The 18049-nt window shown below is 35.1% G+C and overlaps 1 protein-coding gene across 1 annotated transcript in view; it reads left to right on the top strand.

Moving 5' to 3' along the window:
* LOC129005626 (leucine-rich repeats and immunoglobulin-like domains protein 3) overlaps window positions 1-16610 on the top strand; it is a 62932-nt gene extending 46322 nt beyond the window's left edge. Inside the window, exons 12-16 of the mRNA XM_054434583.1 lie at window positions 4020-4188; window positions 9742-10017; window positions 12414-12659; window positions 13252-13379; window positions 15254-16610. Of these exons, the coding sequence (XP_054290558.1) occupies window positions 4020-4188; window positions 9742-10017; window positions 12414-12659; window positions 13252-13379; window positions 15254-15370 (936 nt within the window). The 3' untranslated portion in view covers window positions 15371-16610. The remainder of the gene's footprint in view (window positions 1-4019; window positions 4189-9741; window positions 10018-12413; window positions 12660-13251; window positions 13380-15253) is intronic.
* Window positions 16611-18049: the final 1439 nt, after the last annotated feature.

Here is an 18049-nt window from a genome sequence, read left to right as displayed (position 1 = left end):
TCTTTCTAGGAACGGATTGAACATTATTTTGATCTCACACCTCCCCCGCAAAACCCCTATTAATCAGTTGAAGCCCTAACAGTCGCGTAGCTCGGAGACCGGCTCCGTAAGTCACCGATGGTGTTGTTAGCGAATTTCCCATCACCGATGGTGTTAGCGAATTTCCCATATAGGGAATAAGCTATTATCGTAGGTCTCATTAAGACCTAGACCTGGAACCGATTTACTTTTTTGTTTTGAGGTCCCCAGAGGCCAAAAACACCCTCCATTCACATTCATATATATATATATCTGTCCGTTTGTGCGATAACTCAAACAAAAATGATCCGATTTTGATGAAATTCGGTACAAACGTTTAAACCTACGTTTATTCAAATGAGTTCGCGAACCAGCATGATTGAACTATTGGAACGGGGGTTTATGGGGGGTTTTATGGGGTAAAAATTAGTTTTCCCATTTTTTACTCTAAAAACATAAAATTTCACAATTTCTTTTCAGACCATTTTGTAGGGATTAAAAAAATAAATAATTTTGTATATTGAAGCGTTGTTGTATGCCTAAAGGTTAGGGAGATGATTAAAGAAACTAAAAAAAAAATTCACATGTTATTCTTATAGAGAATAAATAAACTGTTGTAGTTTGCTTGTTTATGGATATATTTTGAATATTTTGATCAAATTTGGCAATTTTTATTATTTCTTACTAAGCTATCAACATTTCAACAAAAAACACTTCAATGCCTTCCCTATAGCAGCAAACCTAGATAATCATTACAACATGGTGTCTACTCTCCGGGAAATTCGGGAAAACCGGGAAAACTCCGGGAATTTTATCTTACCTTGAAATGTCCTGGAAAACTCCAGGAATCCACCGGAACCTCCGGGAATCCACAAACGGTGTTGCCGAAACGGCAAGATATCCTAACGGGTATTGCCGCGCTCGCGGGAGACGATTATCGGTGTTGCCGAAACTGCAGGATATGTTCACGGGTATTGCCGCGATCGCGGGAGACGATTATCGGTGTTGCCGAAACCGCAGGATATGCTCACTGGTATTGCCGCGCTTGCGGGAGACGATTGTCGGTGTTGCCGAAACCGCAGGATATGTTCACGGGTTTTGCCGCGATCGCGGGAGACGATTGTCGGTGTTGCCGAAACCGCAGGATATGATCACGGGTTTTGCCGCGATTGCGGGAGACGATTATCGGTGTTGCCGAAACCGCAGGATATGTCAAAGTCAAAGTCAAAACATTCTTTATTCATTATAGTTTCACATTACATGAACTTGAATAGAGTCATAAGCTAAATTCAAAATTGCTTACTGCTAATTAAATACATAAAAAGAGTACTAAAATTACTTTACTTGAACTTTTAACAAAACCATGACTTTAAGGATAACAGTATTTGGAATTCAAATTAAGTTAGGCCTAACTGTTTTTTACTAATACTAAAGAATTCTGTATGCTCACGGGTATTCCCGCGATCGCGGGAGACGATTATCGGTGTTGCCGAAACCGCAGGATATGTTCACGGGTTTTGCCACGATCGCGGGAGACGATTATCGGTGTTGCCGAAACCGCAGGATATACTCACGGGTATTGCCGCGATCGCGGGAGACGATTGTCGGTGTTGCCGAAACCGCAGGATATGTTCACGGGTTTTGCCGCGATCGCGGGAGACGATTATCGGTGTCGCCAAAACCGCAGGATATGCTCCCGGGTATTGCCGCGATCGCGGAAGACGATTATTGGTGTTGCCGAAACCGCAGGATATGCTCACGGGTATTGCCGTGATCGCGGGAGACGATTATCGGTGTTGCCGAAACCGCAGGATATGCTCACGGGTATTCCTGCGATCGTGGGAGACGATTATCGGTGTCGCTGAAATAATAAAATATGCGAACCTGTTTTGCCGCGATCGGTTGCCTGTGTTGACGAGACTGCAAGATATGCTCACCGGTATTCCCACGATCGCAGGAGATGATAGCTGGTGTCGCCTTACCTTATTAGTTATACTGTTTTATTATGTTGTATAAAATATTTTTCTTTGCAAAAGTTTTGTTTTAAATTAAAATAATCATTAATAGTAATAATAAATTATTATTAGCGGATTGCAATTAGTTGAACGGGTTCCGATAGTAGCTCTTAAAATTCAGGAATTTGTCTTGAATTCTCCTGGAAAACTCCTTGAATTTTTCAAACCAGGTTTAGTAGACACCATGTACAATTAATTTTATTTAAATAGGAAAAAAATCTGACAATTTTCAGGGAATATTTTAGTTCAAATCCAGTCAGGTAAATGGAAATTCTCTTAGTCTGCAGGTTTGCTGTGGTGAGGGTAATTTTGTTTGCTATATATTTTTTTAATATATAAAATAAGATTTCATGTACAATTTTATTTATTATACATGGGTTTTATACGTTTGCCAGACAAATTTGTACGTCTCACAATATTTTGAGAAGTTTGGCAAAAGAACTTCTCAAGATTGGCAAACTTCTCAAAATATTGTTAGGCGTACAAATTTGTCTGAGTGACAAATAATTCAAACAGGGCTTGTGTAAAAAACAAGGAAAAGTATGATAATGGTTTGGCATCATTTGGGGGACAATGTTTGGGACCTGGAATTTGAAAAAATTCATGAACTGGGTCATCGTCTTCTGTATACAATTCCCAACCCTCATTTGTATCAGCCTTCCAATAGGGGTTTGTACATTGTAAACATTATGATCAGACAGGCCTAGGCCTATATCATCTAAGTCTCCACTGTTTTGGGAAGAATTTGAACTTTTAGGAGGTCTACCCCTAGGCCTACCAGTTGAAGTTGATGGAACATCCTCCTCTGAAGAACTACTCTCTGGTGGACACTGTTGGTTTAAAGTCTGGGTCTTCGTCAGTATCATCTACAGGTTCACTTTCATCATCACTAGGCCTATTACATTCATTTTCTAATTCATCTTCAGAATCATTGTCATACATAGCATCTAAATCAATCACTATCACGTAATCCCCCCATCATCATCAACAAACTGAACACCACTACCTAATATGTTGTTCACCAAAGTATTTTCACTTTTAGGGGACTGTTCACTCTTTTTTTTCTTTTATTACTCTTTTACTCATATTGACATTTTAAAGATACTTAATGAAACATAAAAAAAAGACCATTGAGTATGTTTCCTCTAAATTCAATACTATATAAAGACTCCATGACAAATTACATGTTTTGGACGTTTTGGTGGCCTGTAAAGAAAAATATTAGATAAATATAGACAGGTGCCTATTACTGCCGCTGGCCGCGGATGTGAATTTTGCCGCGGGTTCCTATTACGACCGTTGACCTCAAAAGGGTTAAAACTATAAAAAATCAAAGAAATTTTGTATATGATCTCAGTAGCAACAAACTGTTTGCAAAAAAATATACAAAATATTTGTTTTATAAAAAAGGCGGTAATTTTAAGTTTTATAACCTGTATTACTAAATATTGACCGATTTTATGATAAAATGTCAAGTACACATGTGTAGCATTTGGAATTTCCTGACAAACAACATCAAGTTCAGAGATTGAATATTGAATAGCTAAAAAATCACAATTTTTAGTTCTACTGGCCAGGAAAATAATGCCAAACTGTCAGATATGCCTAAAATCTTAATAAAAGTTGTCTTTGCCTCTTTTTACGTAAGATCCTAGCCATTTTTAGTCATTTAAGTTATTAAACATAAATGACAACCTATGACCTATGATAATTTTTTTGCAAATAGTTTATTGTTACTTAAAGTAGTATTCAACATTTCATAAAGATATCTGTGATAGTTTAAGAGGTATATCTTGCTATCAAGGCTTTAAAAAAAAATATTCTTGATTTTTGTATTATTTTTACCTATTTAAACTACTCCTACTTTATTACTTATGGGTTACCATTTATTTAATGATAATAATTAATATTAAACATAATCAATTAAGATCGTAATTTCAACAACTCTATTGTTGTTTAGCATTTATTATATTTTTAATGTTTCAGGACGGAGGTACAGATTTTCCTGCTGCTCAGGAACGAAGAGTTCACGTCATGCCAACAGATGATGTATTCTTCATAGTAAATGTAAAGCCAGTAGATTCAGGGGTGTACAGTTGTACAGCACAGAACATTGCTGGCACTGTGGTGGCAAATGCTACCCTCACTGTTGTTGGTAAGTGGATCACCAGGACTTAAAGAAACCCGTGATCAGGAGACGACCAAGGGGGGAATTAATGAAATTCAGGCAAAAACAACGGTTATGCACTAAGAGGTTATAATATGAGATGAAAATATATTTTTTGCCACACTCCACCATTCTTCAATCTAATCAACTCCAAAAACTAAGATTTTGTTATTGTTAACCTTTATAAATCGGCTTCCAAAATGGTTTTTACCTTGTTCTGCTGATAAATTCAAGCTACCTTATTTAGGTGTATTACTCTAATAATAGAATAAAAAAAAATAAGTGACATAGATGTAAATATTTGTATATTTCAATTTTTCTAAATGTTGAAAGAAGTATTTATTCCTTCCAACAACAGTTAACTTTTTTGCATTACCCCTCACATTTAACCCATACAAATTAGCCTGTCACTTGGGATTTTATGTTTTTATTTTTTAAATTATTATTTAATTTGTTTATTTAGATGAGTTGTGTTTAGGAAGTTCCCCGATATCCCCAATCTCCAAGAAAAGTCACGATATTTCAACAGGGTCCTAGATGTCCTTCAAAATCCACAAAGTTTTATAGTGTGTTTCCTTATTATTTGTAATTTTTATCATTTGTATAACGTATTGTTTATGTTTTAATTTCCACCAAAGAGGTAATTTATTTTCTGAACCACAAGAAATCTTTACTCTGATCTAGGCCTATGTAAAGTTTTCATGTTGAGAGTTTGATAGTGAAATTGGAGGTAGCTGGAACTTGCTGTATACTAATTTAATTTTACAGCAAGACCTCGATTATCTAGGGTAATGGGGGGACCACGGATAATTAAATACCATGTTAATCCAACATGACATAAATATTTGTTACAAACTTCATGATGTCAAATCAAATCAAATCGTCTTTATTTCATATTGTACATAAATCAGTACATGGAATGGCGTCAAATACTAAATCTAAAACTTAACATAAAGAAATCAAGTCTAATAGAAACAAAACACTAATTTAACATGTATAATTCTAAAGAGTATAGAGGTAGTGACAACAAGTGGTACTTCAAATGTTGTTTAAATTTGAAAAAATTATTTTCTTTCTTAATGTGATCAGGAAGTTTATTATAGAATTTACCTCCAGCATAGGTAGTTTTCTTTTCATATAGACTTAGTCTATGGGCAGGTGCTGCAATAGTACCCCTATTTCTTGTATTGTAGGTTTGGCATTCACCTAATAGAGGTAAGTCTGCAAAATTTTGTCTACAATATAAAATTACTTCATATACAGTCATAATTCCAATTTTTTTTAATTCCTCTTTGACGGTCTCTCTCCATTTAATATCCAATATGATTCTCAATGCTCGTTTTTGTAAAATTAAAAGCCTATCCAAATTTCTTTTACTTGTAGCTCCGTAGATGCAGATACCAAAATTTATATTTGAATGAATATAAGCAAAATATATCATTTTTAGTGTTTTAAGATCACAAAGATTAGATAATTTATACAAAGCATACAAACCAGATGTGACTTGTTTAGCTATCTGTTCAATATGTAAATCCCAACTTAAATTGTTACTCATTATCAAACCTAAAAATGTTGTGTTAGTTATTGGAGATATTTTATTTTTATTTATAGTAATTGAGATGGGATTTAATTTATTATTTTTGTTGTTGGTGGCGCTGATTGGCATTAAATTTGTTTTTGAAATATTGAGCAATAGTTGATGATCACTAAAGAAGTTATTTATATCACTTAGATTATTGCTAATAGATTGTTCTATTTCTATGGCAGATTTGCCACTTATTTTCAAATTGGCCTCATCTGCATAGATGCAAATTTTGTTTCCCTTATTACCAGAAATGACTTGAGGTAATCCATTTATATATATTAAAAATAAAAGTGGTCCCAAAATTGAGCCTTGGGGCACCCCATGGTGAATTAGTTTCATCTCTGATTTTTGTATAACTAAATTATTTTGATTATTGTAAACTAGCTCAACATATTGTTTTCTGTTTGTTAAATAGCTTTTTAGCCAGGATAACATAGGTTCTTTAATTTTTAGTTTTGCCAATTTATTAATAAGTAAAGAATGTGAGACACTGTCAAAAGCCTTAGTTACATCCAAGAAAACTCCTACAACCTTTTCTCCCTCATCAATTGAATTTATTACAGATTCTATGAACTCAACCTCATGTGTTAACTCATTAGCCTTGGTTCAGTATTAAAAACTGTAACTTTAAATCACAGCTTCAAACAAATTCCAAACACTGTACAGCAATAAATCTTGTAAATAACAGATTAATAGAAATTCCAGTACCTACTGCTAGTCATAGGCTACTGCTAACTGCTACATGCTGTTTCAGGACAAAAGAATGTCGGTAAAAACATTAAATAAATCGTAAAAAGGATAAAATTACAGTAATTAAATATATTAACAACAGTCAAAATTAGATGAAGATTGCAATGACACAAAAATACAGCTTATTCGTTCTCTTTGTTCTTCTATTCTTTCATGGGTTTCTCTCATTCATGTTCCAAAAACAATAACGTGGGAGTCTACTGCATATAAATAATGGGCAGAAATGGTTATATTTAGCCAACAAATTAGACTAAGAAAACACAATTTATAAAATTTCCTTGTTATTTTTCTTGGACAACGAGGTTATGTAACAAAATTTTAAAGGTATACAAAACATAAACGTGGTTTTGTGCTTCCTTTTTTTATTGACCACGGTAGAGTCATTTGAACCACTGTCTATAGCTGACAGTATGTCTTATCCTAATATATAAATGTTTCATTATGTTATACTTTAATGTGACATGAGCGTCATCAAATTTGATATCGTAGTTGTAATGTAAACACAGCGTAATTTTTAAGAGGTGTGCTAGCCTGAGCTTTTTTATTTAATGAATTTAATGTTATGATGTATTTAGACAAGCAGTGATACATTTAGCAATCAAAAATTTGGTGTAATATGCATCCAACACACTGTTATAGCAATAATATTGGATCATTTCCTGTGATTATACATTTTGTACGGTTGTTTTATGGTGGTCATCACCACGATTGCGGTAAAAATTGAACATCTCCCATGGTCCCGGATATATCATAAGAATAAGAATAAGAATATGTTTATTGTCTTTCAGGCTACATAAGCATTAACAAAGTCAAGTTTACAGCAGAAATGCCAAGTCTCTATACTAATAATTAGGCCTAAGGGTAATATCACATATCATAGAAATATACAATTCATAGGAACTATACAAGAATCAAAAATTATACATAACAGATTTCAAACATTAAAATTCTATCTGTTTTAATAAGAAAAATTCACTAAGTGAATAGAAAGGATTTTTAGATAACCACTCATAAAATTTGTTCTTAAAAACTTTAACAGCATATTTCTTACTAAGATTAATTACTTTATTATATACCTTAAGGGATAGTACTACATGACTAGACAGTGATTTGCTGAGCCTATTGTACTCAATTACTGCTTTATCCCTATTACGAGTGTTGTAACTGTGCATATCCCCAGTGAGTGTAACAAGATCCTGATTTTTTTAGTATATAAGATACAAGTTCAAAAATGTAAAGGTTGATAATGGTTTGTATTTCCAACTGAATAAATAAAGGCCTGCAATGAGCACTTACATCTGACTTGGTCATAACTCTAATTGCCTTCTTCTGAAGGATAAGAATGTCATCAATTTTAGCACAGTTACCAAACAAAATCAGACCATATCTAAGAATAGATTGAAAATAGGCAAAGTAAGCTGTTTTTAGATAATGACTTGGAACGCACATTGTCAATCGTTTTAAAAGATAGATAACTCGTGAAAGTCTACAAGATATGTGCTCAATATGTGGTTGCCAGTTTAACTTGTCATCAATATAAATTCCTAAAAACTTTGCATTTGAGGCCAAATCATCAGTAATTACACCATCTACAGTTCTTAATGTAAATGACATTTTTTGAGTTTTTTGATTGTTAAGTAAAAATCCATTTGCTTTAAACCAAGTTGCAGCGTCTTTCAAAGTTGTCTGGGCAAGTAAATTGAGATGAACAAAGTCATCAGAAATGTCTACAAAAGTGGTATCATCAGCATATAACAAAGACTTTGTACGAACAGAGCTAGGAAGATCATTAATACTAATTAAGAACAGCAGGGGTCCTAAAACAGATCCCTGTGGGACTCCATATTGAACCAAGATTTCCTTGGAATGTTCACCATTAACTGAGACTGTTTGAAGTCTATTTTTAAGATAAGATTCAAAAAAAGTTAATGAATTACCAGAAAACCCGTAGTAGTTAAGTTTTAATAAAAGATCATCATGGTCAACACAATCAAAAGCCTTGCTCAGATCACACATAGTGACCTGAGCATAGGCTTTGTTCTCAAAAGTCATGAGCACTTCTCTTACGAGCCGATCCACAGCATCGATAGTAGATTTTCCTTTCCGAAAACCAAATTGAGAAAAATTGAGAAAGTTATTGTCTTCTAAAAAATAACTAACTTGATCATAAACCAACATTTCAAAGAGTTTACCAACAATTGGAATCAGCGACACAGGTCGATAGCTTTCAGGTTTGTCTTTTGCGCCTTTCTTATAAATTGGACATATTTTTGAGATTTTTAATTTACTAGGAAAAATACCTTCCTGCAGACATTGGTTAAAGCTAAAAGATAACGGTTGAGCAATACTGTGAATTATATTTTTAACCAGATCATTAGATAAATTATAAATATCTTTACTTTTTGTGTTTTTCATCCTCTTTGCAGCATCAATAACATCACTGGGTGAGATTAACTTCCATTCAAAAACCTTATGATTAATATTTACCTTATGCACTAAGTCTCTTACACTAATACAGGGGTTATCTATTTGTTTCTTAATATCTTTAACTGAATTAATAAAATATTCATTAAATACATGGGGATGTATATTGACTTCCTGATTCTTACTTAACAAATTACTATTAGGCCTATTAATGTTAATTATTTGCCACGCAGCCTTACACTTGTTTTTACTCCTTTCAATTTTATTTACGTTAAAGTTAAGCTTAGCCTCATGAATAGCATCTTTATATTGTGCTTTCAAAATTTTCAACTGAACATTAGCCTCTGGTGTTTTCAGTTTGCCTAAAAATAATAATCTCTCTTTCATTTTTGCAGTCTCTTATAAAAAATATATTAAGGCCTATGCATTTAATGCATTTAAAAAAAAATGTTTCGTCAGTCGTGATCATGAAAAAAGTGTAAATTTCTCAACCAATCAATATTTGTTACCAAGTTCTTTGGTCACAATCCTAAAAGCTCTGCAGAGCTCGATTTCCTGACTTATTTTTTGACAAATTGTCTGTTTCTCTAATTTTACATGAATTTATTGGTCTAGCCATTACTTGATGTTCTCTACAGCGCTTTTGTGTTGTTTTTTTTTTTTTTTTTTTTTTTTTTTGTTTTACAGTGTGTTCCCACACCTAATGCATAAGGTCCCACTGTATTCTAATATTATGCTTTCATATTTACGCTATGGATAACTAACCATTGGTATGGTTGCAGAACCACCTTGGTTTGTGAAGAAGATGGAAGACAAGGAGGTGAGGGCCGGGGAGGCTGTGGTGCTGGAGTGTATGGCCGGAGGATCTCCCAAGCCGTGTTTACGCTGGACCAAGGACGGACGACCTTTACATCTCACAGACAGACACTTCTTCACTGCAGAGGACCAGCTGTTGATCATCATGGACACTCAACTGACAGACGAGGGTGTCTACTCCTGTGAGTTGACCAACACTCTGGGCTCAGAGCGGGGTCAGGTCACGCTCACTGTGCTGCCAGGTAACTATCAAACAATAGTAGACCATGTAAATAGTGGAAATACCAATTTGACGCGGCTCTCACGGAAAGATCTACAATTTAGTAGGTACCGTATTCAATAGGTGTCTCAGCTTAAGTTGAGGCAGATCACCTGACCAAGAGAGGGTGGAACAGAACAATGGCTAGGCCGACCCTCCCATCCTTATGCTTAGATCCCATTAACCACGCATCACTGTATTCTCCACATAAAAGTAAAAATGTAACTAATAATTGAAAATATAATAATTTTTTTATATCCTATAATATATTTAAAGTTTCCATAAAAACAAATACGAGGGTCATCCAGAAAGTAAAGAACGTTTTGTTCTAATGCCACTAGGTGCGTGCCGATCGCGTACATTTTGGTGCGTGCGCACTCGGCAACTCGGTCGGCGTCTAGCCGTGTCAGCGGGAGCATTCTCGCGCTGCCTGTTTTTTCACAATTTCAACTTAAGATGAGCGCTGCGATTAGAAATCCCGCCAGTTAAGAAGTGCGGTCAGTGATTTGGTTTTTGTTGGAAAAAAACTTAAAACCAATAGACATTTTTCGCCAAGTGTGTGAAGTTTAAGGAAACAACGTAATGAATGAAAGTTGTGAGAAAATAGTGCATTCAGTTTAAAAATGGCCGAGCTGACACTCATGAGTCATGACGAAGCGAAGGGCGGACACCCGATCATTGTGACTGATGGAATTGGTCACTAAAATTGATGATAAGGTTCACGAAAAGCGCTGATTCCTGATAACAGAGCATTTGCTTCTAGTTGTGTGGCAATTTCAAACAACAAAGTCCGTGAAACTTGAGGAGAAGTTTCTGTTTTAAGTTTTTTTCCAACAAAAATCGTATCATTGACCGCACTTCTTAACTGGCGGGATTTTTAATCGCAGTGCTCAGCTTAAGTTGAAATTGTGAAAAAACTGGCAGCACGAGAATGCTCCCGTTGTCACGGCTGAACGCCGACTGAATTGCCGAGTGCGTACGCAGCAAAATGTGTGCGATCGGCGCACAGGTAGCTGCGTCATAACAAAACGTTCTTTACTTTCTGAATAGCCTTAGTATTTCCATGTCTGTCCCATGCAAATCGGCCGACTTTAAGTATTAAAACAATCTTTTCCTCTCGTAGCTAAGTAAAATACTTAATTTTTAATTACTAATTGATATTAGTAGTAAATTGTGTAGATATCATAAAAAGGTATGAGATGAGATGTTCAATTTAATGTGTTGCAGTTGAACTTTCACTGTGTTAGAAAAAATAAAATTATGTTTAAAATAATCTGAAACAAATTAATTATATTTACGTAATTATTATATTCAGTATATAAAAGAAAGTTTGACTGTAACACATTAAATTGCTTATCTCATGCCATTTTTTATTATTATATAATGCAATATTAATACTAAATTAAGTTTCTACTAGGTCTCAAGAGAAAAAAAAGCAGTTTGTTTTAATACTTAAAGTTGGCCGATGTTCATGGTACGAACTTGAAACATTTTGTTTTGTGATAACCTAGAATACATTATTTTCAGATATAACGAATCGAGTATATTTAAACTTTTCAGTGGAGTATTCAGTGAGGCCATGGTTAATAGGATTTACTCCAAGGGTCAGGAGGGTCAACCTAGCCAGTGTCCTGGTCTACCCTCTGGTCAGGTAGTCTGCCTCAAATTTTGAGACAGCCTTTACTATGGAATATGCTGGAAACTCTAAGAACCAAATCAACCCTTCAGGAAAAAAACTTAGGACATTAAACTGGGCTTTGGATAATTAACACACTACTATATTTAATATAGTAGAGCAATTATCCAAAGCCTTGTCAAGTGTTATGATGTTGTAAAGATGTTATTAGTTAATATATAATTTGAATTTTGAATTTGAAGTGAAATGTTGGTTAACCGAAAGGCTGATTGCCTTGAAGGCGGTATTGCCACTATCGCGAGAGAAGATTACTGCTGTCACCGAGACCACAAGATATGCCTGATATCTTGCATTTAGTGGTTAAAAAAGCTTTATGTAATTAAAAAAAAATTCTTTTAAATGTATTTACTACTATATAAGGAGTGTTATGAAGCCCAAAGGTTGGTAGTAATAGCCCTGAGCTCTGTTAGTAGTACTTAATAATCAGGAATTTTTCTTCAATTCTACTGGAAAACTCCTTACAATTTTAAGCAAGATTTCGTAGACCCTCTGTAATTGTGTCCAAGCAAGTGGAGGACACCATTTTGTTTCTCTATGTCCCCGATTGGTCATGATGATGACCGAATTGCCTGGAAAAAATTGATCGCTATAGTAACATTCTTTATAAATGAACTGTCTAATAATAGTTTGAAGTAAAACTGTAAATGTTCAAAGATTACAATTGCTCTGTCTATCTGTTGCAGTGTACGACAGCAGTGCAAGTGAGGAAGATATGACAGGAGTGATCATCATCACAGTGGTGTGCTGTGCTGTGGGAACTTCCATAGTGTGGGTCATCATCATCTACCAGACCCGTAAGAGGCTCAACTCCCCCCCTCCTCTACCTCCAGTCCATCTGGACAACAAGTCTGAACATTCCAGTAGCAGCAAGGACAGTGGTACTGGAGACTCCACCAAGCGGAGTCATGAAGACCTTCTCTTGGAGTCAGGTATAAACATACAATGTAAACGGTGTTTGCAAATTTACCAGCAGATCAACACAATTCAGAAGAAATTTGACATTTTGAAAAATGTATTTTAAATGTGCCTCCTCATAGTAGTTGTATCAACCCAATGATGACCTTTTGAAGTCCATAGAGACACATATGTATATATATACATCACGTTTACACAAGAGGTTTATATATGTGTCTCTATGGACTTATTTAAAGGTAAGCCTGCTTTCCTGTCCATTTCCTTTAATTCCTGACAATGTCAGTAATTTTTTTAAAATTTTTTAAAAAGATAAAACACTTTTAGATCTTGTCGATTTGTATTAATGTGTACAAGAAGCTTGTAGTTAACCCTCTGCACTCATGCTCCCTGGCCATGTTGTTGACCTCAGTAGTGTGGAATCCTTTAAACATCAGCTGTCCCCACTCATGTGGCCTTAACCACTAGCCAACTTTGTCTGAGTATCAGCTTGGCAGCCATCGGCTTCTTCCTCCAAGCTTTATTTTAGTTTCAAAATTTTTAAGTCAAATATCAACAAAGTAAAATTTTATAGTATCTACTGTATTTAGAAGTTTGTGTTTGTTACAGTGAGCTGTGTGCACCAAGAGGGAGAACAACCGACTGCTCCCGAGGTTACACTGCCTCTGTTAACAAGCTTCCACCCTCATCCCTACACAGACACCACACCTCCCCCCACTGCAACAGCTGTTTATAAGGTATTATATCAATATCTTACGTAACAATAGGTGATGGAATTGAAATATACGAGGGCTGTTCGGAAAGTAACCTCTGTTCTTCAATAAATAATACATAGAAGTAAAAACAACATGTTTATTATATACATCTTAAAACTATGTATTTCCTCTACTTTTCAATATAGTTTCCCTTGGACATTTAAACACTTATCATATCTATAGACAAACTTTGAAATTACCTCTTTAAAAAATCACCTGCCAGTGCCTCGAGCCATCCTGGAACTGCATTTTTCAGCTCTTCATCATTGTCAAATCGCTGTGAGCCAAGCCATTTTTTCATGTGATTGAATAGGTGGTTGTCGCTTGGAGCAAAATCTGGGCCATATGGAGGATGTGAAAAACATCCCATTTAAACTGATCCAAACAGTCCTTGGTAAAGTTGTAATGGTACCCTTCACAAGAAGGAGAAAACTGGAAGGGATCGGCCCGCTAATACTGCAGGGTACCGAAATCGAGCTGCAAAATCAGGTAAAGTATCTAGGTGTAATTTTGGACAGATCACTTCACTGGGGAGTGGGGACCACATCTTCAAAGAGTCATTGACTGTGGTAAGTGGTCCCTAATAGCATGCAGGCGACTGGTTGGCGGAACATAGGGGTTACAGCCTAGACTCCTGCACTGGTTGTATACGTATCTGTTTCCCACTTGCCTTGACATATGATTCGCTTGTGTGGTGGCCCAAGATGGAATCTACTGCAGCAGTTAAAGCTTTAGCAGGAGCTCAGAGACTTGCTGGTCTTATAATAACTGAGGCAGTAAGCAGCTGTCCTGGAGCAGCCATTGATTGTCGGCTTGATATTACTACCCATCGTCATCATCATCTTTATTAAGGTGGTAGCAAGAAAAACAGTACTACACCTTAGATGTGAAAAATTATGGAAAACCAAAGGGGACAACAAAGGGCACTCATAAATTGTTCAGGTGGTACATAGCAACGAGTTGGACCTGCCTTCAGACCATAATGTCCTTGGTTTTTTGGAAAGTAGGAGGACATGCGTTGTCATGCAGAGGGACGACGCCAAATGGCAGTAGATCGCAGCGTTTGTTTTGGATCGCCCGTCTTAGGTTCATCAGAGTTTCAACATACAAATCCGCATTGATTGTTGCACCACGTTCCATAAATTCAACGTGGTTGATTTTCTCAACCATTTTATCACTGACCACAGATTGCCTGCCACTTCTTTCTTCATCATGCACGTTCGTTCGTCCATTTTTAATCGAGCAAACCCATTCCCGTACAACTCCATACTCATTATTTTAGGTCCATACACAGCACAAATTTCTCTATGAGTAGTTGCTGCTGAATACTGTTTAGCTATTAAAACCGAGATGTTCGATTGCAGTACTCATTTTGACTAGCAACGGCAAAAAAACTAGCACTCAGACGACCTTTACACTACCACGGCTGGCACAAGAATGGTGGCGCGAACCCCTACACTTCCCACGCAAGAAGCTAACGGAGGTTATTTTCCGAACTACCCTCGTATCATATTGAAATAAAATAATAGTCGTGTGGAGCAAGCTAGCCTAATGGTACAATATACACAGTAATCAAATTAATCGGGGACCAAAACTAATAGCTTCAGAACAGGCCAGTCTCTGAGGCTTTGGAGATTTTGGCTTTATAATTTATCTGTTGTCTCATTGCCTGATTCGTTTTTACTTGTTTACTTCGCAAAACCATGTCAACAACGGCCTTATTTCAAATCCTGTGCTCATTCATAGTCAAGCTATGAGTTACAAAGTCTTATTCTTAAGGCTTTTTGTTGGTTAATCTAATTAAATCGTCTAAATGTTTTTGTTGAGAGATGTTGGACAAAATGATTTTTGTGCAGGTGCCATGTTGCTGTGACGGAGGTAGTTCTCCACATCCCAGGACAGACCACGACCGACAGCCAGGCTACTTGTGTGTTCCAGTCTACCTTCCCCCACACTCACCCTCCTCATCATAGCCCTGAGTCTACCCTACAGGATTTAATTGTCCCAAACAAGCTCAAATCAGAATTTGCTAGACAGCATTGTTGATAACAAATTTAAGGAGTTACAGTAAAAAAACCATGTACTAAAATCTGCATACATTTTTTAAGTTTAACTTATTCTTTATGAAAAAAACCATGCAGCGGTATTTCATTAAAATTTGTACTACAGAATGTTGAGTGGTAGGTAATATTTATAAGTAGTGATGTGTCGATACCAAAATTTATTGATTCTCGATACTGATACCTGAAAAATTGATTCTTAATTCTCGATACCGACGCCAATTTTTTTTAATTGTTTTATCAAATTTTCTGAATGGATCTCATGAACACTTCCCGCGACCGTGTAGACATAATTATCATCTACCGTTGTCGGAAATGACAAAGTCCGCTATAGTGGCAAAATCATGAACATCTTCCGTGGCAGTTAAGACACCATCGTCAACTTCCGTGATCGCGGCAGAATCATGAACATCTCCTGTGATCACGGAAACGTCGTTGTCGGTAATTTTCCACTCACACAGGCGTGACAGAAATTGGAATAGAATTTTTACGATCGATTCTCGTTACCGATACCAACGGCCAATTTGGTATCGAGAATCTGTATTGAGAATCAACACATCAATATTTAAAAGGTATTTTTTTGCACTTCCTCGTTTTCACAAGACTGTTTCAGTAATACTAGTTTATGTTTTAAGTAAGAGTGTGTGAGAATTATTGTTTAAATAAGTTTTGTCCAAACGTGTTCACAAAATGTTTAATAAATTACCCCTTGATTAGGCATGTTAAAGCCTAATTTAAATAATATTTATGAGGAGTGTGATAAATAACTACTATTCACTATTTGCATACAGTCTTTTTGAATATACAATTTAAAGATCACCCATTTTGGCTTTGGATGTCCGTTACCTTGGTACGTATATCAAAATAAATCACTGAAAATACTGATCAATATTGGAATAATCACCCACCCCTACATTAAAGTAGGCCTATTACTTGGACTTTATAATTTATAAACTTATTTTTACCATTTGTTGGTTTTGAATACTTATAGTATTACATGTAAAAAGTCATTACAACATTGAAGCTGCAATGTTAATCTACCACGGTAAATATATGTAAATAACTGTACATACATAGTACCAAATTATTTCGGTAGCCCATTACAAATTAAAATTTGTACGAGGGTTGTTTTTTTTTCAACCTCCGATAGGCTATGAACAAAAGACAAGTTCATATAAAACATTAAATTTATTACCAAAAGTTTGGTCCATTTATGGTTACTTTTTGACATAATCACCAAAGAGGTTGAGACATTTGCTATATCTGTGCACCAGCTTTTTAATAACCTCTTCAAGAAAAGTGGCCGCCAGTACATTCCAAAAAACAAAAAAAATTCAAAAAACAAAAAAATGTCAAAAAATAAAAAAATCTATAAAAAATAAAAAAAGGACTTTAAAATGTCTAGAAATCCAGTTAACAAATCAATAATGGTGAATCTGTGGTTTATTTAACCATTCTGCCAACTTGTTGAACCAGCTCATTACTGTCGTTTCAGATGACTTGGTTCAACAGTTTGACAGGATGGTTAAATAAACCACAGATTCACAATTATTGCTTTTTTTACTGAATTTCTAGAAATTTTAAAGTCCTTTTTTTATTTTTTCTTGATTTTTTTATTTTTTTTACATTTTTTGTTTTTTTGAATTTTTTTGTTTTTTGAATGTACTGGCGGCCACTTTTCTTGAAGAGGTTATTAAAAAGCTGGTGCACAGATATAGCAAATGTCTCAATCTCTTTGGTGATTATGTCAAAAAGTAACCATAAATGGACCAAACTTTTGGTAATAAATTTAATGTTTTATATGAACTTGTCTTTTGTTCATAGCCTATCGGAGGTTGAAAAAAAAACAACCCTCGTATCTTATGCATTTGGATTCATTACTCAATCTGATGTATTGTTTAATGTTATTTATAGGTTGTAAGAATAATAATTGTCTGTGATTATGGTTTGTATAACAATGATTATCGTTGTACAAAGTTTACTTTACCTGTGAGTAGGCCTGCGAATATCTTGGTATTGATCTCAAAGAAATTGACTAATTTTACTCTGTGGATTTGTTTTAGGTATAATTTTATAAAATGTATCCAAAGTGTCGCAATATCACAAATATCTGAAAAATGTAAAAATGTCATCACATAAACAATAACTGATTAAACTGAATGAATACAAGCCATTTAACATATTTATATTTAACAATAAATTAAACAAGCCAATTTTTTACTATTTTAGTTTTCTTATTTCTACAAATGTGTTTCAGTAATGGACTGGCTCCTCTAAACCGGTGTTTGTACTAATTAACTATAGCCAAATCTTTATTGAAATATTCCCAAAGAACATTCGTGCCTCAATTACAATATTTTTTTTCATTGTAGCTTGTAGTAGGCTTCTTTTCTAAGACTTTTATATATAATTTACTAGTTGTGTGAAATTGTTCCAAATTGCTTCAAACATTTTTATTCCTAAATCTTCTTATCCTTATTCTAAAACCACTTTATCATGGCTATGCCTTATCTTTGTAATAAAATAAGTAAAGCCTTTATCTTAACTGTGTTTCTTTCTTGACACAATCCTGTTAGGGGTAATAATGTGTGC

The sequence above is a fragment of the Macrosteles quadrilineatus genome, unplaced genomic scaffold (genome assembly GCF_028750875.1).
Source record: "Macrosteles quadrilineatus isolate MER2022 unplaced genomic scaffold, UCM_ALF_1.0 Scaffold_28__1_contigs__length_1566739, whole genome shotgun sequence".
In the NCBI taxonomy this organism is placed as follows: Eukaryota; Metazoa; Arthropoda; class Insecta; order Hemiptera; family Cicadellidae; genus Macrosteles; species Macrosteles quadrilineatus.
This window is presented reverse-complemented; position numbering and strand designations above follow the sequence as displayed.